Genomic DNA, 23,157 nt, shown 5'->3' on the forward strand with positions numbered 1-23,157 from the left:
GGGCGGGGGTGGGGAGAGGTGGGCCGAGAGGCGGGGCCTGGACGGGGTGGGCGGGGCCGAGCGGGGGCGTGGACGAGGGCGGGGCCTTGCGCCGGGGGCTTGGCCATGGTCGGGCAGGAGGGTCCAGGGCGGCGGGCGCGAAGGAGCGGGAGGCAGGGGTTCGCGGAGCCGGGCCCTCGGCGGTCCGGTGGGCTCCCGGTGCGTCCATGTGGTGAGCGCCCCCGTGACGGGCGCTCCGGGGAGCCCGACGCCCTCGCTCGGGAGCCGGTGCGGGGACCGGGCTCCGGGGGTGCCGCGGTCCCCCTCGGGGGCGCCGCAGCGGGGCCGGGACGCACGCCCCTCGCCCCGCGGCGCACGCGCTCTCTGGAAGGCCCGGGGCCCTGCGCGACGTCTGCGCTGCGGCCACGTGGGTGACCACCAGGGGGCGCCATGGTCTCCAGGCCTGTGCCCCGCGTGCGAGGGGCCAGCACGGGACCGACCTCCTCACGTCCCCGTTCTTCTCTCTCGGGCTCGGGAATCGCTTGTCCAGGCCTCCCTCCTGCCCCCGGGCCGCCCCCCCGCCTAGCCCTCCTCTGGTATGCCCTTCATCTCTCTGGGTGGGTGCCTCTCAGTCCTCGGCTTCCGTCACCATCCACGGGCCACTGGTGTCCACCGCGCTGTCCGGAGCAGGGACACGTGCTCTAGGCCCTCTGGATGGCCCGTGGACCTTGAAAATCCCAGATATCCGAGACCCAGCGCTGTCTCTGTCCTCGCCTCCTGGACCGGCGGCACCATCCTGCGGATCTCACAAGCTGGAGCCCACCCCTCCCCCAGGCAAACGGAACCCCTCCATCTCAGGCCCCAGCGAGAGGCTTCGGGGTGCCTCTGGGATGGATTAAACGCACCCGCGGCCAGTGGTTTTCGTCACAAGGCATTTTACATTTGATACAAGCTGACGATGCCCCCTCCCCATCGCTAGCTGTTCCCAGCAGTTCCCTGCAGAAAACCGCACAGCCAGCTGGTCCCCACGCTGCCTCCCCTAGGCCAGCCCCAGGACGCGCTGCACAGCTGTTTCCCCATTTCTGCTGCTTGAGAGGCTTCTCCCTGAACTGAACTTTGTTCTCTTTCTTCCTAGTTGTGTTTCCTTCTTTCTCTTCCCCATATTTCCTGCCAGCTGACCCCCACAGTCATCGGAGAGGGGGTTGGGGCTGGTGCGTGTGCTGAGCCACGTCATGTACCAACTGTCAAGTGTCACTGGGCAGCTCTGTGTTCCTGGAAGCCAGCTTGGCCCTGTGGCCTGACCTTTGGGATAGTGACTCCAAGTCAGGCAGAGCTCTGGAGAGGGCCCCAGTAAGCCACGCTGGATGCCCTGAGTGTTGTGCAGTCTTAGGGAATGCTAAGGAGACTCCAGCAAGACCAAAGGTCCCTTAGTGAGAAAGGCATTTAGTCACCATAGGATCTCATTGAGTTCAGAGGTCTTTGGAGCTAAAGAATTGCCACATCCACTCGGGGTTCACTCTGGGCCAGTATTGCAGACCCTAAGAGCAGGTGGAAAGGAAGGGCGGGGAGCCCAGTGCCGGGACCCTGTGCAGAGCTCCCTCTGGGCAGGGTTCCAGGACCCTGTGGAATTGTCAGCACAAAGCTGTCAGCCTCACAGCTGGTGTAGTTGATGCCGAGGGGCCCCAGAAGCTGCATTGAGAGCTGACTTCTTTGAATGGATACGTGTCTTTCAGCTACAGGAAGATTTAGAATGAGGCGTAGAAAGCTCTAAGGGAATCAGAATGAGAGTGTTATCATTTATGTATTAAGTGAAACCTGACACATTTAGTATTTCATGTCTCTGGAACATTTAAGACAACTTGGGATTCACCAAGTTTTAAATTTTAATCTATTGAGTGTATCGATTTTTGAAGCACCTGAGATTTTGTTGTCAATTTAGACAAGCTGAAGTACTTAAAAAGGATGTAAAAGATATTTAACTTATAAATTTAGTTTGAAATGTTGAAAATGCTTAATTAACTGTGTTTGTAGATGGGACCAAATATCATGTGAAGATCCCTTAAGCATCACTTTAAAATCTGCTAGGCTTATAAAGGGAATAACAGGGTTTGTAAAATTGAACTTAACAGATTAAAAAATTAGGTTTTGAATTTATAACTTCAATGTATTGAATCCTAATTATGTAAATTTAATACAAATGTGAGTATAAACCTCTTGCCCAGGCCCTAAAACTAGCCCTCAGCCTCCATTCCTAGCCTTCTTACTTATGGATCAGCCTGCCCTGCCAGTGCTGGGTTCGGGGTGTCCAGGTCAAGGTCCAGGCTCTGAGCTGTAAGCCCAGGTCTGCCCCCCTCCACTGTCTTTCTCCTTCCCCCCTGCCTGTGTGCAGGGGGCACTGGAGGACAGACAAGGGCAGGGACAGGCCCCATGGAGTGAGGGGCCTGCAGAGACAAGCCCTCCTGCTGCCAACTGAATCTCCCCATGCTCGGGACACGTGCAGGACCAGAATGCCCTACCCCAGGAGCACCTGGCTGGCTGAGGGTCCCCAGCCTGAGGCTGCCTCTCTGGGACAGCCTTGAGGGCATCCCTGAGTTATTATGGGGAGCCCATTACATGGCCAACACCCCAAGAGCACTCGCACCTGGTTGTTGGATGTGCCTAGTGGCTGTGGGGTTTCTGAGGACTGGACTTCCATCTTCCCCGGTTGGCCAGTGCTCCCTAGGAGGGATCAGGGTGGGGGCCCTGACCTTGCAGGCAGCCCTGGGCCTCTGCTCATTTGCCGAGTCAGCACAAGGCAAGGCCCTTCCCGGCAGGGCCAACTCGTGACTCGTCCTGTTTTAACAGGATGGCCTTGGCTGGGGGTTGTCCCAAGGGCAGGGCCCAGGACACTATCACTGACTGTGTCCCATCACTCCTGGGCCTTGAAACATTCCTGTTTGGAGGCCGGAAGCCCAGGAAGAGGGACACACATCAGCATTTCCTGCTCCCCTTGCTCGTGGATGGAGACATCCTCCCTGGGTGCTGGATAAGCAAAGTCCAGAGCAAGATGAGAGAGGGAGCGGGTGTGCGCACATGCCCCAGAAGCTTCCAGATATAGCTCCAGAGCCAGCACAGCAGGTTTTCTGTCTGTGTCCCACGTGTGGGCCCCCCCACCCCCCACAGCCCACCTGGCCTTGGCCAGGGTGACGGCTATGTCTTGGGCATTTTTTGCTGTCTAGCATGTAGGTATCCGGTCGCTGGCTGGGCAGGTACTTGGCCCCATGGTGGGTGTGTGTGATGGATAGGTGGCTCTGCACAGGGTTGTGTGCTTTGTGGCATCAGTCATGGGTTTTGTGCTTCTCATAACCCACAACCAACCTTAAAATACCCCTATAACAAAGTAGAGGGGCAGAGTGTGTATCGATGAGGCCAAAGGGGCAGCGTTTCTTTGTGGCTATAGTGGGGTGAATGGTGGACCCCAAAAGGTTGTCCATGTCCTAACCCCCAGCACCTATGGAGGTGACCTTATTTGGAAATAGAGTGTCTGCAAATGTAATTAAGGATCTCAGGATGAGCCCTAAATCCAGTGACTGGGCTCCTTCTCAGGGAAAGGAGAGGGAGATTTGAGACACACAGACACAGAGGGGAAGGCCAGGGAAGATGTAGGCAGAGATTGGGGCCCTGTAGCCCCAAGCCAAGGATCCGGGCTGTCACCAGAAGCCAGGTGAGGAACAGTCTCCCTCAGAGCATCCAGGGAGATCCAGCCCCGCCGACACCTTGATCTCAGACTTCTGGTATTCACAACTGTGAGAAAATCGCTATCTGCTGTTTTTAAGCCACCACTTTGTGGTAATTTGTTGCAGCCACGGGAACCCACTACAGTGGTGCTGAAAGGGGCCTGAACTGTTATTTTTAAGTATGTTTTCTTTCCTAAAGCTATTTTTTCTCAGGCTAATCTTTTTTTTTTTAGGAAGATTAACCCTGAGCTAACTGCTGCCAATCCTCCTCCTTTCGCTGAGGAAGACTGGCCCTGAGCTAATATCCATGCCCATCTTCCTCTACTTTATATGTGGGATGCCTACCACAGCATGGCGTGCCAAGTGGCGCCATGTCCACATCCGAGATCCGAACTGGTGAACCCTGGGCCACCGAAGCAGAACATGTGCACTTAACTGCTGCACCACTGGGCTGGCCCCTCTCAGGCTAATCTTAAAACGGGCGTATATTCCATCAGCTCACCCTGGCCGGGCCCTTAGAGGAAGGAGCTGCGGTGGATGGATGTTGGCCTGGGATGGAAGCCCTTGCCACAGAACATCCAAAACCATGAAGGCCATTTGGTGATGGCCAGCTGGCTGGCCACTGGCATGGATGGTCTGGCCTTTAAGATCAAAGGGTGTATTTTTCAACAGGTAACTTAGGGAGACTGGAGGTCATGGGTCCCCACTCTGGGGTGAATAGGATGCCTGATCTGGCAGCATCCTGTTGGAGGGGGCAGCATAATTTTCATAGCCACCTCCTCCAGTCCTCCCTGGATGTCACCAGCTGCATTGCTCCTTGTTAAGCCCCTTTGAGCCCTGGGTGAGTGGATGCAAAGTGGTCTTGATGACAAGCCACAGGATAGGATGGGGGCATCCCAACATGCCCCAGGCCTCTAGAGCACCCGTGGGCATGGGAATAGGTGTTAATTAGGATCTGGGTTTGGCAGAGTTCAACAGAACCCCCAACCACAACCAACCCCATAGTGGAGAATGTGGTGCTCATCTTCATGGTCCAAGATGGAGCTCCAACTACCAAAACCCTGTTCCAAGCAGGTACGATGGAAAAGGGGCTGGACTCAAAATCAGGTCCCCAAATATGCTCACGTCACCATCTGTTATGGAGTGAACTGTGTTGCGTAAAAGTTCATACAGGGAAGTCCTCGCCCAAGCACCTCAGAATGGGACCTAATTTGGGTCATTGCAGGTGTAATTAATTAAGATGAGGTCATACTGGGGTAGGGTGGGCCCCTGGTCCAATATGACTGGTGTCCTGGTAAAAAGGTGACATCTGGACAGAGAGAGAGATGTGTACAGGGGGAAGATAGTGTGATGAGGACACAGGGAAAAGACGTCAGTCTACACGCCAAGGAGAGAGGCCTCAGAAGCAACCAGCCCTGCTGACACCTTGATCACAGACTTCCAGCTTCCAGGACTGGGAGAGAATAAATCTCTGAATTCCTTTCTCTGCATTATATCCAGGAATTTCTTGCATCTCAACCCTGTTTTAACATGGGCCACCCAGAGTCCAGCTTCCAGGCAGTCGGCTGCCCGAGCAGGTTTAGCTGACCCAGATTGCTGGGTGGCCCATGGGACAGATCTGCTGTTCCAGGCCTGCTCTTTCAGAATCCATCCTACATTCTGCAGAGTTCTGTTGACATAAACTCAGCTTCCTGCAGTTCTCATGGCAGCTAAGCCTTCCCTGTCTGTGTGTGATTTTGTGTTGGGACCTGACCCTCCCAGGTCTCAAGGGATGCGGTAAGGCAGGGGGCTTTGAGGGGAATCGACTTTTCTCTTACAAAGCAACTCCTTCAAGGGATGTCATTACAGGGTCTTCAAGTACGGGGACAACTTTGTCCAATGGGGGAAAAAGGGCCATGGAGGCTGGCAAGGGGGCTCTTGGGGAGCAGGGCTGGGGTCCCCCAGGCTGTCCCATTTACCCCATCCCAGTTCTCTAGGCCCACGCATGCCCCATCAGCACTCTAGCTTTTTTGTACGGTATTTGGGGAGGCCGTAGATTCAAATTCTGTGGGTATTTCGCAACAATCCAAATTCAACTATGTGTGGCTTTGGACTCAGTTTCGTTGCTGTCAGAGATGACATCTGCAGTCAGCAGCTTCCTGCCACCCTGAGACGAGCAGTTGGGAGTTTGAGCTCATCACTCTCCTTCTTCAGGTGGTCTAGCTTCATTCAAAAACAAACCCACCACAGATTTTTTAATTCCTTGTGCTCCACACACCATCCATGGCGGGGGACTTGCTCAGTCTGCAAAGCCTGGCCTTCCCCAAGCATGTCATTCCTGGTGATCACAGGTAGCCACCGGGTGCCAAGGACCGTCACATCCCTGTCCCTGAACCCACATGGGTGCTCAGAGCCTGTAGCCACGCTCAGACCAGGCTGCCAACCCCAATTTTCTGGAAGGGTCATCGTCTGCAACCCACTCCTGAGATTACAGGAAGGAAACTGGGTCACTCATAAAACTGACAGGAGGCCTGAGCAGGCTCCGGCCTGGGTAGGAGCAGAGACACAGCCAGCTAGCGCTGCAGGACGCCCCGGATACCATGGCATGCTGCAGGCTCCGGGCTCTCCTGCCTCCATTTTCTCCTTCAGGATTCAAGTTTTAGGCTTGTGTGTGTGTGGGGGGGGCTCTCACCTCCCAATGGTCACAGGAAAGAGGATCTCGGCTCCACGACCACCCTTGGGAACAGTGCTGTGACCACGAGTGGCTAAAATGTGACAGATGTCTAGTTCACACAACTTAAGAAATGAAACTGTTTCTAAGTACTGCACACTACTGAAGGCTGCCTGTCCCTCACTGAGGAGTGACTGTGGTCAGGGAGGGCCACGTTGACAGAGGTCCAAAGCCTGATGGTAATAAGTGATTTGAAGGGCCTTGTGTCTGGGAAAGTGATGGCACCAACAGGAGGCATGGGGTCTTTTGCATGGCCGCTTGTGTGTCTCATCAGGCTCTGGGGACTCCCCCAGATGTGCACGTGCACACACACACACACACACACACACACACAGATACACACACACACACTTGTGGGAATCCCAAGAGGCTTGGGAAGTCCAGAGTCAGCACTAAGAGGAGGTGGGAGGCCCGCTTAGCTCCAAGCCCCTCCTCCGAGAAGCCCTCCATCTCAGGCTGAGCTGGCACTCTGTCCATGCCACACGTGGGCCCCTGCAGCCTCCTAGCACCATGCCCTGTCCTGTGAGTGGCTGCTGGGGGTGGGTCAGGGTCTCCTTGTCTGAGTCCCCTGGTCTGGCTGTGGGGGGGGTTATCTCCCCGGGCTGTGGGGACGTGGGCCCTGGGGTCTCCCCTCCTCTCCTCCAGGATGCCCTCTGCTGGCTCAGCTCTTTGGAAGGTCTTGGAAAGTGGTAAAATTTCTGCCTTATAAGGATTCGGGTCTCCACGGGTTCCAGTTTCCCCAGGGGGTCCTAGAGGCCCAGAGCCTGGGTGGGGTGCCTGGTCTGTGGGAAGGCCCCACCCAGGCCTGACCTCTCACTGGGAACTGAGGAAGTGAGCCAGGGTGGAACAGGGGTCTGGCTCATCGGTCTGGGCCAGTTCTGTACAGGACCCGGATAACCCCGATGAGGAGGGAGCTTCCTCTTCAAAGCGGTCAGGCTTCATAAAGTTCAGCTCAGCAGGGCCACCTGCTCTCCAGACAGACTCAATGGGGGTCCGGCTGGCCAAGGCCCCTGCAGTGATCTGTGGGGTGGGCCCACTGGGGCCGTCCGCTGCCTCCATCCGGCTGGGAGAGACCCGTGGTGGCAAGGGTTAAAGGCCCTAGTTGGGCATTGAGGGATCGGATTAGAGACTGGGCCCCGCGGTCATCTGGTGCCACCGGGTGGAGGCGGGCCGTCGTTTTTCTCGAGGCCTTAGTCTCCCCCTCTGTAAGGAAAGGGTGGCTCTGGACAGCCGGGTGATGTGCACAGGCCCTCAGAGCTCCGGACACAGACCGGCCCCCAATGCCCGCAGCAAGCTGCTCCAGAACACCGCCTGGGAAGGGTCTTGGGGCCCCGGCTGGACAGGGCGGCGAGAGGCCGGGGGCGACGAGGGACGCGAACCCACGGACCCCAGCGCGCGCCCGCCCGAGCGCAGGCCTGCAGGGGGCGCCCCCCGCAGCCCTTTACGTGCCCGCCTTCGACGTGCTCGTCCCCGCGCCGCGGCCGCGCGCCCGCTGCCTCCCGCGCCCCCCGCCCCGGCCTCCGTCCCTCGCCGCGCGGCCCGGCGTGCGCGTGCGTGCGCCTGAGAGCGTGCGTACGTGCGCGCGCGTGGCGGCGGCCCCGAAAGCGGCGCTGGGAGCCTGAGGCGGCTGGGGCTGAGGCGGCTCCTCGGGCGGCGGCTGCTTCTCCGCGCTCCTCCTCCTCCTCTTCCCGGGCCCGCCAGCGCAGGCGCTCCCCGGGGCCAAGATGCCGGCCGTGTCGAAGGGGGACGGGATGCGGGGCCTGGCGGTCTTCATCTCGGACATCCGCAACTGTGAGTGGCCGGGGCGCCGGACCGGCCTGCGGGGGGCGGGGGCCGGGCGTGCAGGGGCCGGGGTGCGGGTCGAGGGTCCCAGGGTGCGGGCCTGGTGGGCCTGGCGGGGTGCGGGGCGAGCAGGGTGGGGGCCTGGCGGGTCTGGTTGGGTGTGGGTCGGGGGTCTCGGGTGCGGACCTGGCGGGCGGGGCAGGGTGCAGGTCGGGGTGCGGGTCGGAGGACCCAGGGTGCAAACCTGGCGGGCCGAGCAGGGGTGCGGGGCGGGGGCCGGGGGTGCGGGGCGAGCGGGGTGCGGGGTGGGGGTCCCAGAGTGCGGACCTGGCGGGCCGGGCGGGCGCGGGGCGGGGGCCAGGGCTGTGGGGTCCGGGGTGCGGGGGGCGGGTCGGGGGTCCCAGGGGGCGGGCCTGGCGGGCGGGGAGCGGGCTGAGGCCCATGCAGTGGGGGCGGGGGCGCGGGGCGGCGGCGCCGCCGAGGGGGTTCCAGCGGAGACGCCCCTCCCCAGCATGATGTCATCTCGGGCAGTCTCCGTCTTTCTAGTAATGGAGCATTTAACCCAGGCTTCTCCGGAGCAGCGTGGGTTTTCACTCGGGCAGTGGGAATGGCGAAACCGGGTCCTGCCGGGCAAGCAGCCTGGACCGGGGTTCTGGCTGTTTATTGTGCTCTGATTAAAGTGACTCATTCATTGCCCGAGGGGATCGGGACACCGGGGCAGTGGGGCGTGGGATGGCTTCGGGGGAAGCGCCGTGCCTGCCGTCTGGAATCAGGGACAGCGTTCTCAACGGCATGCGTGTCCCCCCCAGAGTGGAAAAATCCACACTAAACGGTGTAGCGGGCCAGGAGGTGCACGGTTGGCCCGCCAATAAATCTGGCTTTGGTGTACAGAAAACTCCTGTTGGTTTTCAGAGAATGTCCCTTTTATTTAATTAAAAAAAAAAACCCTACAAAGCCAGTTTCCTGTCTGGTGTGTCTTATTTTTTCCTTGTTATCTCCCGAATCCTTGGCTCTGATGTCTCCTGCCTTAGGTCTGATGTCTATCACCTCACCTCCTGGTAAATGCTATTTGCTGAGGCTTCCCTTGAACTCCTCACCTTCTTGGACTGGGGTGGAGAACCCTGACTGTGGAAGGTTAAGACCCTCTGTCCTTTCCTTACTCTGCAAGAAATCAGTGTAGAAAGACACCGTCAGATCAGTCCTATTACAAGTAGGCCAGTATTCTCTTTTTTCTCTTCCTTTACTATGTAATGTTTTCAAGACAATAATTTTTATAATCATAATGCATCTTGTAAGCCAGATGTGTGTGTGCTGCTACTTCAGGGGACCCCTTGTGCAAAGGCCTTAAATTAGCTATGACGTCTTTCCTTCCCTTTTGGAAGAAAATTGCATTGGGCAGGGCATTGAGGCTGAAACCCATTTTCTCAGACAACTGATCACCCACATATTAGACTCGTGTTCTGTGCTAGGTCTGCATTTGACTGGAAAGGGCCTGCCACTTAATGAGGACTCCGCAGACACTTGTTGACTGACTGTATAGGTCAGATTTTCTCCACCCCCGCACTACTGACATTTGGGTCTGATGGTTCTTTGTTGTGTGGAGCTGTCCTGTGGTTAGCAGCATCCCTGGCCTCTACCCGCTAGATGCCTCAGTTATGACAACCAAAAGTGTTCCCAGACGTTGCTGTGTGGGGCAAAATTGCTCCCAGTTGAGAGTCACTGGTGTAGATCAATGAACAAGACAATCGCTCTCCTGATGGAACTTATATAAGAAGAAGGAGTGCCTAATCCTTCTTAGGGGGCCAGGTCTCTGTTTAATATGGCCCGTTCCTCAGAAACACCTTTCCAGCCTCATCCATCTGGTTCCCCTCTCGTAGGTCAGCACTCTCTGCCTCTTCAGAGCAGTGTCGTCAGTTTGTGGTGCTCTGCCCCCACTACACTGTAAGCGCTACAAGGTGGGGACCACGTCTGTCTTGCATGTCACTCCTCCCCTGCTCACACAGTATCTGGCACGAGACACATGCCAAGTGAATGAGCAGAAGAGTGAGCCAGAGAAGACTTCACCTAGGAGATGATTCTCGGGCAGATTTTGTGTAAAGGGCACTGCAGGCAGAGAACCAAGATGGTGCGTGGAACAGCAGAGAATTAACATGCTAAACAAGTGTGGGCCGGTGGCTAGAGGTGGGATTGGAAAGTGAACCCCAGCCAGAGCTGGTCTGAGCTTGACCCCTATGTGGCAGGGAGAGGTGTCCCTGCTTCCCCTTTCCCTGCCCATCCCTGATTTTGTGTGCTTACTGTTTTCTTGTGACGGTGACTGATGGAGCCAGGCTCTGGAGAGACCACTGAGCTGGCAGCAAGGGGTTGGACTCCGATAGTCTCTTATCAGCTCCGTGACCGAAGCCGCTGGGCGCTGAGCCTCAGTTTCCTCAACTGACAGAGAAGGGTGGATTTTGAGCTAAAGTCTGTTTGAGCTCTAAAATTGCAGCTCCCGTTTACCTTTCTGAACTAGTTTCTTAAATTTTCCCCTTTAAGACCTTTAAGAGCATGCTCTGTATCTATTTGCACTTCAGTTAGGAATCCGTTCCCAGCTGACTGGCTGGGAAGGTTACTCCTCTTAGCACAGGCAGCAGTGAATATGCTCCAGGATTTGAAAAGGTTCCTGTGCCATGCCTTTCTGCCTAAGCCTGTAGCTTTTGTGGCTCAGGTAGTGAACTAATTCAGTGCTTCATAGAATTAACTTGATCCTTTCTGATTAACTTCAGCCCAGGGGCCACTGAATTCTGCTAATGTGAGTTCAGTGTGTAGGAGTTAGTGAACTGTTTCTCTCTTTTTTAATTGGCAATAAAAAATTCTAATCCTTTTATTTAGTCCCAGTTTTAAAATAATTCTTTATTTCAAAATAAATATAGTTTCATAGGAAGTTGCAAAGAAAGGGACAGGAAGGTCCCAGCAGCCTTCACCCCGCCTCCTCTAAGGTGGACATCTGGCATAACAGTATGCTTTCAACACCAGGAAACTGACATTGGTACAGTCCACTGGGCATATTCACACTGCACCAGTTTTACATGCACTGATGTGTGTGCGTAGGTCTATGTATTTTTATCACGTGTAGCTTCGTGTAACCCCCACCTCAGTCAAGACACAGAACTGTTCCTCATCACCCAGCCCACTTGTGCTACCCTGGATAGCCAAACCTGCTTCCCCCAACCACTAATCTGTTCTCCATCTGTTCTCCATCTACGTAACATCTCAAGGATGTTGTGTGAATGGAATTGAATACAGTAGTCCCTCCTTTTATGCGGGGGATACATTCCAAAGTCCCTCGTAGATGCCTGAAACCGCAGATAGTACCGAACCCTATATATACACTGTTTTTTTGATACATATATAACTGTGATAATGTTTAATTTATAAATTAGGCACAGTAAGAGATTAACAACAATAATATTAAAATAGAACAATTATAACAACATACTGTGATAAAAGATACTGTAGATCTTAGTAACCTCAGCATCTGATTTTCTTTCTTTCCTTATTAAGTGGAGAACTTTCACCTTTTCACCTAAAGGAAGCACTTTACGGCTTCTCTTTGGCATATCTGAATTGCCGCTATCACTACTTTTGTGCTTTGGGGCCGTTATTAAGTAAACTAAGGGTTACTTGAACACAAGCATACCGTGATACCATGACAGCCTGATAAGTGAGACAGCCACTGAGTGACTGATGGGCAGGTAGTGTACACAACATGGGTCTGCTGGACAAGGGGGTGATTCAGAAGGGTGTGCAATTTAAAATTTACGAATTGTTTATTGCTGGAATTTCCCATTTAATGTTTGTGGACCACGGTTGACCGCAGGTATCTGAAATGTTGGAAAGTGAAACTGTGGACAAGTGGGGACTACTGTAGTTTGTGACCTGTTGAGATTGGTTTCCCCCTCAGCACAATCCCCTTGACTTCTGTCTAGGCTATTACATTTATTGACATTATATTCAAACATTTTATTCAAAGAAAATGAAAGAACTGCAGAAATTGGAAAAATAATAGTTATTTGCTATTTATTCGGTTATTTTGGAACTTTTGTTTGCTTTTACACATGTGGTTATCAGTGAAGGAGAGTCATGTATAAGCCTAATTAACAGGTCCTTATGTACTGCCATTGACGTGTCAACGCTAGAATATTGTTGAGAATATAAAACAACTGCCGAAAATGTTGTCAGACTCAGAACTGACAGCAGAATAATCAGGACTGCTCTGAAAGGAGAGAAGAAATAGGTCGTTATTCTTGTGAGACCAGCCATGTTACCAGTGGGCAGGAAATTGCCATTTATTCTTCATGCGCTCATAGTGGGCACTGGGGCTATGCAGGTGCATCAAGACACATCCGTGGTGCTTGGAGGCATTTTATTTAATCCTTCCAGGCCTCACTCAAAAGAGGGGAACTAAGTGGAGAGATATAATTAGCCCTTTGGCAAAAGTCAAATTTCCGACGTTCTTGGAGAAAGCATGCAGTTTTTCTGCAGGCGCATTGATAAACTTGTGGAGTAATTGTCAGTGCTCTGCTCATTGTGGTTCTCACAAAACTTGGTTCCTTCTTGTTGAAATTGGGCGTGTCTTTGAATTATATTTTAGCATGACTAAAGATTAAAAAATTTTATTTGTTCATAAAATTCCATTTGTTGTGAGTCATAAATTGGATAAGGAGAAACTGAATGTAAAAATTTAAATTCAGCTTAAACTTCAGTATAAAAATTAAACATAAAGTTGGTACTTGATTTTCCTGTGTAGTAATAAAGATCGGAATCAGAGTTTGTCAGTCTATTTTTTAACTTTAAAGATTCTCAAAAAAATTTAAGGTTCATTTTAGTCTTGACTCTAGATTTTTAAAATGCTGACTTTTTGGAAAAGAATGCTCTTCTTATTTCTTTTGCACCCTTATGCATAATTTATATTGCTTAGAACCTGATTTAGGGTACGTGATGGAGGGTTAGAGGAGGGGCGAGCCACCAAGCTGCAGGAAGAAGGAAGTTTGGTCCAGGTTGAATTTTTCTGCCAATGTTGGGTTGCTCCTTCTAGGAAATACTGACGTATTCTTCCCGTGTCTTCCTTCTGCCTCCTCTGAAGCTGGGGGATCACTCTGTTTCTTTTATGACAAGTTGGAATGTCCTGGTGATAAGTGTATTCTCATGCCAGATACTCAACGTTACTTCTCTTTCTTCTTAAAAAGTGATTTTCACTCTGTTGTTTTTGGCACCAGTACGTGTCAGGATTTTGTAGTCGCAGAGTTATTGGAAAGGCTGTATTTGTGGGATTAAATGGCATTTCCTTGGCTTTTAAAAAATCAAGTAGAGTCAGCCCAGAGGGAAAGATTTGAGTGTGATAAAGGAAAGGGTATTTTGCACTAATAAGAATAGAGAGAGTGACTCTGGTGTGAGCTCCTGAGCAGGAGGGGCTCTGAGTTCCTCGGAATTCCACCTGTTTGTTTTGCAGGTTCTTGGGCATGAAGCTGCCCTCCCTTAGCTTAAATTTCAAAACTTATAAGGCTCCAAAAACTAAGAGTATTTTTTGGAGTCTGTGGTAAACTCGGTTGGCAAAGACGCTGACCCTGCACTACCATGAGGCTCTGTAGCGTCTCTGTCCTGGTGTGGGTGTTGAAGAGTGTGTGCTGCAGGATGCTGATGTGGGGGACCTACGGCTGTGTACAGTCCTTCCTCCTGAAGTCTGAGCAGTTCGGAATTCTGGCACAAATTGGGCCTCAGGTTTTGGATAAGGGTTAGTGTCTGGGCCTGTTATTTGAAATGCTGTGTGGGGTTCAAAGAAATGGCACATGTGGTCCCTGCCCCCGTAAGGAGCTTGCAGACAAATCAAATGCAGTGTGTTCATCTTTATTGAGCACCTTCTGTATTCAGGACTTCTGAATACAAATGAAGGGAATAGGAGGACATCATGGATCCCTTCCCTAATGGGGTTCTCAGACTTTGGAATGCTTCGTGTCTGCCGTGGCCTTGTCAAGCATTCTTCTTCTGTTAAAGTGTGTCTGGTGCACCCTCCACCCTCCCTGCCCTCATGCAGTGTGATGAAATGGATGTAGGATACGTAGGAATGGCCCCCTCCTCACCTGCCCCCTCAGTTTGGTCAGCACAGAGTCTGACCTGACTGAAGCAGCACAGAGGTTTGAGATTGAAACCACACGTTTGAGAGTTAGAAAGTTGATGGCTTCTGTCAGCTTGCGGTGCTGTATGGAATAAGTTAAGTAACTTTGCACCCAGTTGAAAAAAAAATAAATTGAATGATACTCAGAACAGAAATGAACAATTTTCACTAGGGCATGTGATTTCTAAGATTTAGATTACAAAACAGTATTTGCTGAATCTGGCATTTGCCGTCTTCAAAATCTTCCTGACTTTGGTATGAAAGTTGACTTTGTTGAAATGTCATGAAAAGCAGTATGTGCTGTTGTATTGTGAGAAGAATTTCAGGGTGGATAGCTTCAAATGGGTGTTCCCACTGGAGGTGGGAGCTGAGGCTGTGTGATAAGATTAGCTCTTGCCCTCTTTGGTACAGAGAGGGCTGAAAGGGTTTGGCCAAGATGCACAGAATAAATAGCATGCAAGGAGGAAGCAGCCCTGTTTTAAAATAGTGCCCTGGAGACAGAGTTGGGAAGAGGACCAAGAAGAGTGTGGGGACGGTGAGATGCACGGTGCCAGAAAGGGAGAGACGAGCCTCAGCCTTGTCCACAGTGTTGCCGTTGCCCATAAGATACAGCTTAAACTTGTAGCCACACTCTGGTCCCTGCCTGCCTTCAGACAGCACTTCCTGCCAACTCTTCATGCTTTTTCCTTCAACATTGTGGGCAGGGAGGAGTTAGGCCGGGGCCCGCATTCAGCTAATAACGAGAGTGTGGGAAGTGGGGTCATAGAGACTTCTGTGGGAGTTGGGGAGCCACCAGATGGGAAGGCGGGAGGTGGACAGGGTGCAGGCATGGGGCTAGTGGTCTGGCCCTTGGAGTTTGCTGTCTGTGCTGCAGAATTTGAAGGGCAGTGATGTGCACACATCTGCCCTGTACCCCAGAAGGAGAGCAAAGTCTTGTGACGAGGCTGAGACCCTCTTCTTTCACTAGGTTCTGGCCCCCGAAGCTCCTGTTGCCTGCTGTTGCCTCAGGAAACAGGACGTTGAGCGGCTGACTCTGCTGGATGTGTTCATTTAGGAAAAAAAACTTATGGGCAGTGGTTTGGGTCAGATCCTGATTCTGTTCCCTTTCCTTTCTCACATGGTAAATTGTGGCCCTGTAGAGCCTGGATTCTTCGTTTTTGCCTGAAATTTAAACCAGTGAGAGTTGTGGTAGTTTTGCACTCATCCTTCTCCTTGCATCCAGGATGTTCCCACCTACCTTAGGATTTGGCGTCTGTCTACAGGATTGCTTAAAAGTGTGGAGACTGGAATACAAATTGGGTTGCCTGGTTTTTGTTTTGCATTATAAGGTGTTTTTCTTAGCTTTAAGATCCCTTCTGATGGTAACACAAGGGTGTGACGAGGCTTGGTCACTTAGCGTACCTAGTGCACTTGGAGCTCCTTAGGGTGGGTGGTGCTGGGCTGGGATTTATGTTTCGCTTTTTCTGTGGCCAGCCTTCCTTCATGTGATGTGGTTGAGAGAGCAGTTACTGTGCTTCTATTACAGTTTAAAAAGCATTGAGAAAAGGCAATAAATTGATGTTGAATAGTCTTTTGAAACAGTCAATTAAAAAAATACAGCAAGAAACCGAGTATTTTGGAACACTTTTGGATTGCATTTATTGCTATTGAAAAATACAGTTCTGTAGCGTGTTTTTTTGTTATGTGCAGTAGAATCCGATCAGAGCCTTATTTTGAACGCTTTGTGCCTATGAGAATTGGAGTCTTCTGTGATCGAGTTCATGCTGAATTGTGCCAGGGATACGGCGGAAACATGCCTCCATCCACGGTAGTCTTCCTTCCTCACAATCTCAGTTACTTCTTTTAATTAGCTTGCAGCTTCTGCTCAATTAATTCTCTGTTTCGGACTTTTGTTGCCTTATTACGTAACTACAATTTGATTGTCCTTGCACAGAGTAGCACACCCACCTTTCCCGAGTGCTGAGAATGTGGAGGAAGAGGAGGGTGGGACAGCGATTGAGGGTCTGTTGGTGCCAACTTGTTCAGTCCTCGAGGCCTGGCCTTTTTGTGATTGTCGTCCTCAGGATGGGGATGTGGGTCCCTTGCATGGATGCTGTTCACAGAAGGACAGGAGGTGCTCTTCTCTTGGGTGGTGATGTCTGTTTGATGGGTATTCTCTAATGCAGCATTTGCTGTAGATCTAATTTAAATCTTATAATAAGTAGCCAAGAAAACATAGTTCTTCGTATTACTGTAAAGAGGAGAGAAATGAGATGGAGAGGGCAGAGGGTATATTAGCTTTCTATCGCTGCTGTAATAAAGTAACACAAATTTAGCAGCATAAGCCAGCACTCCTGTGTTATCTCATGTTCTGTGGGTCAGAAGCCGGGCACAGCCTGGCTCAGCAGGGTGCTCTGCCTGGAGTCTCACAAGCCCGAAATCAAGGTGTCAGCAGAACTATCGTCCCTTCTGGAGACTCTGGGGGTGGAGCTGCTTCCACTCAGTCCTTACAGTGTGGGAATGAGGCCCCTGTCTTTGCTGCCCATAGCTGGGGCCAGTCTCAGCTCCTAGGGCCAGCCCACATTCCTTCTCATGTGAGGCCCCTCCAGTGAATCCCTCTCGAGATCTAGAGCTCTCTGACTTCTCTGTCAGCCTCATATCCTGCCTCCAGGCAGGCACAGTTCTCTGCTTTTAAGGGCTCATGTGATGAGATTGGGCCCAGGTGCATGACCCAGGATAGGTCCCCTATCTTAATTACATCTGCAAAGTTCCTTTTGCCAGGGAAGGTAACTCCACAGGATCCTAGTATTAGGGTGTGGCTGTCTTTGGAGGGGCATTCTGGTATCACAGTGAGGTCAGGAAGGAACCTTTTGTTAAGGTTAATCCATTTGTTTAACAAATTTACTGAGTGCCTGTTTTGCACAGTGAGCACAACAGACAAGAGTACCCTCATGTAGCTTACGTAGTGAGGTAGACAGAAAATAAGTCTAATATATAGTGTGTTACGTATTATATTAAGGGGAAAATAAATCAGGAAAAGGGAGTTACAATTTAGATAGTGCAGCTAGGGGTCAGCCGTGCCCTGAAGTGCTGGTGGATGGGAAGGGAGGCCAGTGTGGCTGGAGTAGGAGTTGGGGAGAGAGCCTGGGGCATCAGCGCTGGGTGGAGGGGGAGGGGTAGATGGCTGGGATCTTGTGGGCCAGTTATGAGAACTGACTTCATCCTGTGTGAAAATGAGGAGCCAGGGGAGGGTGAGCAGAGGAGGGATTTACCTTTGGGGAGAATTACTCCAACTGCTGTGTTGAGAAGAGGAGGGGAGGGGAAGCAGGCAGACCAGTTTGGAGGCTCTGAGCCAAGTGAGAAAGGTGAGGACTCCTGGGAGGGTGGGAGGTAGCAGATGTTTGTAGGCTGATGGGAAAGATAAAGAAGGGCTAGAGAGAAGGTGGAGGAGTGGAGAGAAGCAGAGGTGCAGGTGGAGGTGGGGCTGGTGATTGCCTGAGTGGCTCCTAGAGGAGGGGTCAGGCTCTCCAGCTACCAGTGAGGGGAGGGAGGAGGCATTGGAGGTGGAGGAGAAGCTGTGAGATGGCCGTTTAGAAGAACTGGAAGGGCCTCCCTGGCCTTCACATGTGGGGCCATCCCAGCAACTGGGCATATGGTTTTACCAGGTGTACTCCGGTCTCCAGGCTTAGGTGCCAGTTGGCCAAGAATTGGATTCAGCAAGGAGGGGTTTTGCCAAGCAACTGCACAGATGGAGAAGGAGGGTCAGAGCTTGGTTTATGTGATAGAGTTGAAGCTGGCTAAGAGGGGGCGAGGACAAGGAGGGGGGGGAGAGAGAGAGAGTAGATCCTTGGTCCTAGAGGGTCCCAGTGGTGTTCAGAGTTTGCTTACCTGGTTGAGAGAGCTGAAAGGTTGGGGCTGTTGGGATGCCTGCAGTGAGGCATGGAGAGGGTGACTGTTAGAGTGACTGCTGTAGTGGGGACTAGATCATCTGAGGAGCCAAGGTCAGGGCCGTTAGGTGGGATGGTCATGTGCACAGACATTCATTATCAAGGGTGGTGCTCCTAGCATGGTGGGGAGAGGGGTGGTGTTATAGTCAGTAATTGGGCAGATCTTCCCAATGTATTTGTTGTTATTTTCATGTCTAGTCTTGTCTTTAATTGAATGTTTTAGAAAAATAAAAAAAAATTAATGTCAAGAGTGTAGCATTCTGGATTGGTGAACACATGGAGATTTGGGGGGAGTGGCTTGCCTGGAGAGGGCATGGAAGCTCTGCATCCTTTCCCCATACCTTGCCCTTTGCACCTCTTCCATCTGGTATTTCCTGAGTTACATCTGTAGGGGAGGAAGACATTTCCTCTACCCACTCTAGGTCCTTCTGGCTGGGCTATGAATTAAATTCACATGAGACAGAATAACAGGAGAAAATCAAACAAAGCTTTATAACATGTATACATGGGAGAAACCCTGGAAAACTGAGCAACTTGCCAAAATGGCTGAGGCTCCCATCTTAAATACCATCTTCAGCTAAAGATGGAGGAGGATGTTGGGGGTGGTGGTTTCGGGCTTCAAAGGGGAGGAAGGCAGTTCATGGAAGTGGAAAAGCAAATGTTTGATAAATAGAACTTTGATAATAGTGGGCTTAGCAAGGATCCTCCCAGTCTACCAGATACCCAGTTATCTATGCTGATGGCCTGTCCTGGGGACAGGCCTTTATTTAAAAATTTTTTTTAGGCAGTTAGGGGGGAAGGTCAAAGTTTCTTTCAAGTCTTTTATTCTTAAAAATAATCAAGGCAAGGCAGAGAGACAGATTTTGGGGTGGCAGACGGGATGTCAGCAACATGGGGTAGCGAGCTCTTCCCTTTGTCTTTCCCCCTTTGAACTGCAATTAAATTGACATTCATTGACCAGTGGAGGATACCCACACAGCACAGCAGGACGCCTGGGAGACCCATGCAGCTATCCACCTGAAGGTGGATGAACTGGCTCCCCGGGAAGTGGTGGAGATAGTGGTAGCAGGTGGAATCTGCAACTTAATACTGCCACAAACATGCTGGCAGAAGAGCAGTTCATCAAACACCATGAAAGCCTACAGCAGCAATTCATAGCAGAAGGAGAGTGACAGATCTCCAGAAACCAACCCTGAAGTCACAGAAATTTACAACCTGAATGACAGAGGATTCAGAATAGCTGTCATAAAGAAACTGAATTACAAGGAAACTCAGAAGGAATTCAGTGAGCTCAGGAATAAAATTAATGAGAAGGAATACTTCACCAAGAGATTGAAACTATAAAAAAAAAAACAGGAAGAAAATCTAGATATGAAGAACACAATTAATGAGATAAAAAATAGTCTAGAATCCTTAAAAAATAGAGCTGACATTATGGAGGACAGAATTAGTGATTTAGAGGATAGAAATACAAGAAATGCTTTAGGGGGAGGAGGAAAGAGAACTAAGATTTTTTAAAAATGAAGGAATTCTTTGAGAAATATCTGACTCAATTAGGAAAAGCAACACAAGGATTATAGGTATTCCTGCGGGAGGACAGAGGGAGAAAGGAGCAGAGAGCTGTCCAAAGAAATAATAGCTGAGAACTTCCCAAACCTGGGGAAGGAACTGGACTTACAAATACATGAAGTCAATGGAACTCCTAATTACATCAGTGCTAAAAGACCTTCTTCAAGGCATATAAAAGTAAAACTGGCCAAAATCAATGACAAAAAAAAAATGTTAAGGGCAGCAAAGCAGAAGAAAATAACCTACAAAGGAAGCCCTATGAAGCTTTCAGCAGATTTCTCAGCAGAAACCTTACAGGCTAGGAGAGAATGGAATGATATGTTTAAAATACTGAAAGACAGAAATTATCAGCTGAGAATACGCTATCCAGAGAAACTATCCTTCAGATACAATGGAGAAATAAAAGCTTTCCCAGATAAACAAAAGCTGAGGGAGTTCATTGCCACTAGACCTCCCCTACAAGAAATGATGAAGCCCTCATACCTGACACAAAAAGGCAGAGGTCTACAAAGCTTTGAGCAAGGAGATAAATAGACAAAATCAGAAAACTACAGCTCTCTTTCAGAACAGGGTAGCAAATAATTATAGCTTAAAAGGTAAAGGGAAGGAAAGCATCAAAAGTAACTGTGCACACTTCATCTTAGTCACAAACTCACAGCACTAAGTCAGGAATGTAACTTAAGAAATTAAATATAAAACACTTGACCCCAGCCTCACCCCACTTCCTAAACTTGAGAGTCAATTATTTTCATTTTATAGCCATTTCTTCTCATATTTACTTTAAAAAATATGATTACTTATTAATTCTAAATTACATATTTATACCATTTATGCGTGTCCTTTCCCATTTAGTCATTATTTATTGACTTTTTACTATGGAAGATGAGGATTTAACTTACCCAAGCTTTCCTTCTTCCATTCTCTAGTGTGTCACAATGTTATATCTAATTGATGTATAGCATTTAACATCTAAAAGTATTCTTCTCAGCTGAGAATATGGTTCAACTTTTAATTTCTTTGGAGAAAGAACTGTTGTCTTTGACTTTGCTTACTTTTTAATGCATCTGTTGCTCTTCAGCCCCAGGTTTGGATGTGACTGTAAGACCCCCCTTCACGTGGTCAGATGCAGCAGGTAGCCTCTCAGCCTCTCCTTTCCCTGTTGGGAATGTCCTTCCTGGAGTGGTCAGTTCTGCTGTCAGGTCATTGCTCATGCTGCCCTCTGTGACTTCTCTTCACCCTAGTGCCGAGGGGCTTCTCTCTGGCTGGACCTCTGTTCTTTGGAGTCTGCGTCTCTCTCCTCTAGGCTTGTGTGCATTTGCACTCAGTTTGGTGGTGCATGTCTTTTGTGCACCTGAGGAAGAGCATGTAGGAGGTAAAATTGTTTCTGAGATTTCGCAGTTTTGAAAAAAAGTGTGTTTTTTATTATCATCCTTAATTCAGAATTTGGCTTGGGTAGAATTTAGACTGGAAATAACTTTTCCTCAATTTTGAAGGCATGGCTCTGCTCTTGGTTTCCAGTGGTCTGAAATTTTAAGATGCTGTACCCAGGTGTGGTTCATGACATTGTTCAGTGTGGAAACTCATGTCCTTTGGGTTTGGGGGAAATGTTCTTGTTTTGTTTCTTTGATAATTTCCTTTCACTTTCTCCTTTTTTCAGTAATCCTCTAATAATAGCTGAAATTTGGACCTCCTGGCTTACATTTTCTTGGCTTTCTATCACTCATCTTTCATTTCTTAGTCCTTATGATGTTCTGTTTTCTGAGACTCTCATCTTTGCCCTCTAGCCCTTCTTTAGAATTTTTTATTTCTGCTATCACTTTTATAATTTGAGGGCTTTCTTATTGTCTGAGTGTTCCTGTTTTGGTGACATCTGGTTCTTAAAGCTGTATTTTCTCTTATCTATGTAAAACTATTCATTGTTTTGGAGTTTCCTTCTCGGCATAGCCTCTTTGCTCTGAATTCATTTTCTGTAGGTTTGTTTTGGTCTCTGTCTCATGCTGTGAGACCTTCCTGGATGCCTGGTGGTCGTTATCTGTCCACTCACACGTACCAGCATCAGCCAGCATGGGCAGGAGGCCCCACTGCACGGTGACGGATGAGGGATCTCTCTTTCGTTTGGGGTGCATACATGTCAGTCATCCTTTCAGTCTTCCTCCGAATAACTCTTCAGACTCCTCTCTTGTTTGGTGGGGTGGGTGGGCATTGTAAGCCTGGCTGCCGTTATTCTGGGAGGTAGTGTCTCCGCATTTAGTGAATCTGTCACTCAGTTGTGACTTTTTTTTTTAAGATTGGCACCTGAGCTAACAACTGTTGCTAATCTTCTTCTTTTTTTTTCCTGCTTTTTCTTCCCAAATCCCCCCAGTACATAGTTGCGTATTTTAGTTGTGGGTCTTTTTAGTTGTGGCATGTGGGACACCACCTCAGCATGGCCCAGTGAGTGGTGCCATGTCCATGCCCAGGATTTGAACTGGTGAAACCCTGGGCTACCGAAGCGGAGCATGTGAACTTAACCACTCGGCCACGGGGCCGGCCCCAGTTGTGCTTTTCTTAGGATGGCACCTCACCCTGCCACTCAGGGTGTCACCAGGCCTGCAGCTTCTGTGTTCCTGCATTTCCAGAGGGGAATTCTCTTGTCTTCTGCTGGGATTGCCTGGCTGCAGGGTCTGGTGGAGGGAGTCTGCTGCTCCTTATATGGACTTCCAGCCCATGCTCCTGATGTCTGCCTCCTGAAGCATCTGGCACCTTCAATTCCTGAGCCTTTTCTGGTTCTCTGTGAGAAGGTTCACTTTAACTGGTCCTCCGTCCTGCGGGCAGCTGGGTTCCAGCTTGCTCTGTTAGGCTGAGTCAGTTACCACTTGACCATCTCTTGCAAGGGTCCAAAATTGGGGTGACTGCTCTTGTCATACAGTCTTCTCCTTTTAAGTACGTTTTTGACTAGTTTTATATATTATACATCCACAGGACCTTCATGGCCTTTATGGCCATTATTTATACTTGGATTAATCACTCCTTGAGAGAAAGCTTTGGGAAAGAATAATTTGACTTTTAGTGCTTTTATTTTTTTTTATTTTTATTTTTTTAAGATTTTATTTTTTCCTTTTTCTCCCCAAAGCCCCCCGGTACATAGTTGTATATTCTTCGTTGTGGGTCCTTCTAGTTGTGGCATGTGGGTTGCTGCCTCAGCGTGGTTTGATGAGCAGTGCCATGTCCGCACCCAGGATTCGAACCAACGAAACACTGGGCCGCCTGCAGCGGAGCGTGCAAACTTAACCACTTGGCCACGGGGCCAGCCCCTATTTTTTAATTCTTAAAAATACCTTTTAT

General features: G+C 50.2%; 1 protein-coding gene across 6 annotated transcripts in view; it reads left to right on the forward strand.

The window, feature by feature from the left end:
- The first annotated feature begins 7,954 nt into the window (after positions 1-7,954).
- The window catches only part of AP2A2 (adaptor related protein complex 2 subunit alpha 2), a 91,222-nt gene continuing 76,019 nt past the window's right edge, over positions 7,955-23,157 (forward strand). For 2 of the 6 annotated variants that reach the window (XM_044749614.2, XM_044749618.2), the window contains exon 1: positions 7,955-8,196. In XM_044749614.2, the coding sequence (XP_044605549.1) occupies positions 8,130-8,196 (67 nt within the window). In that variant the 5' untranslated portion in view covers positions 7,955-8,129. The remainder of the gene's footprint in view (positions 8,197-23,157) is intronic. The other 4 variants (XM_044749615.2, XM_044749616.2, XM_070488522.1 and 1 more) reach the window with 4 other exon arrangements.

The sequence above is a fragment of the Equus asinus genome, chromosome 17, assembly GCF_041296235.1.
Source record: "Equus asinus isolate D_3611 breed Donkey chromosome 17, EquAss-T2T_v2, whole genome shotgun sequence".
Taxonomy (NCBI): domain Eukaryota; kingdom Metazoa; phylum Chordata; class Mammalia; order Perissodactyla; family Equidae; genus Equus; species Equus asinus.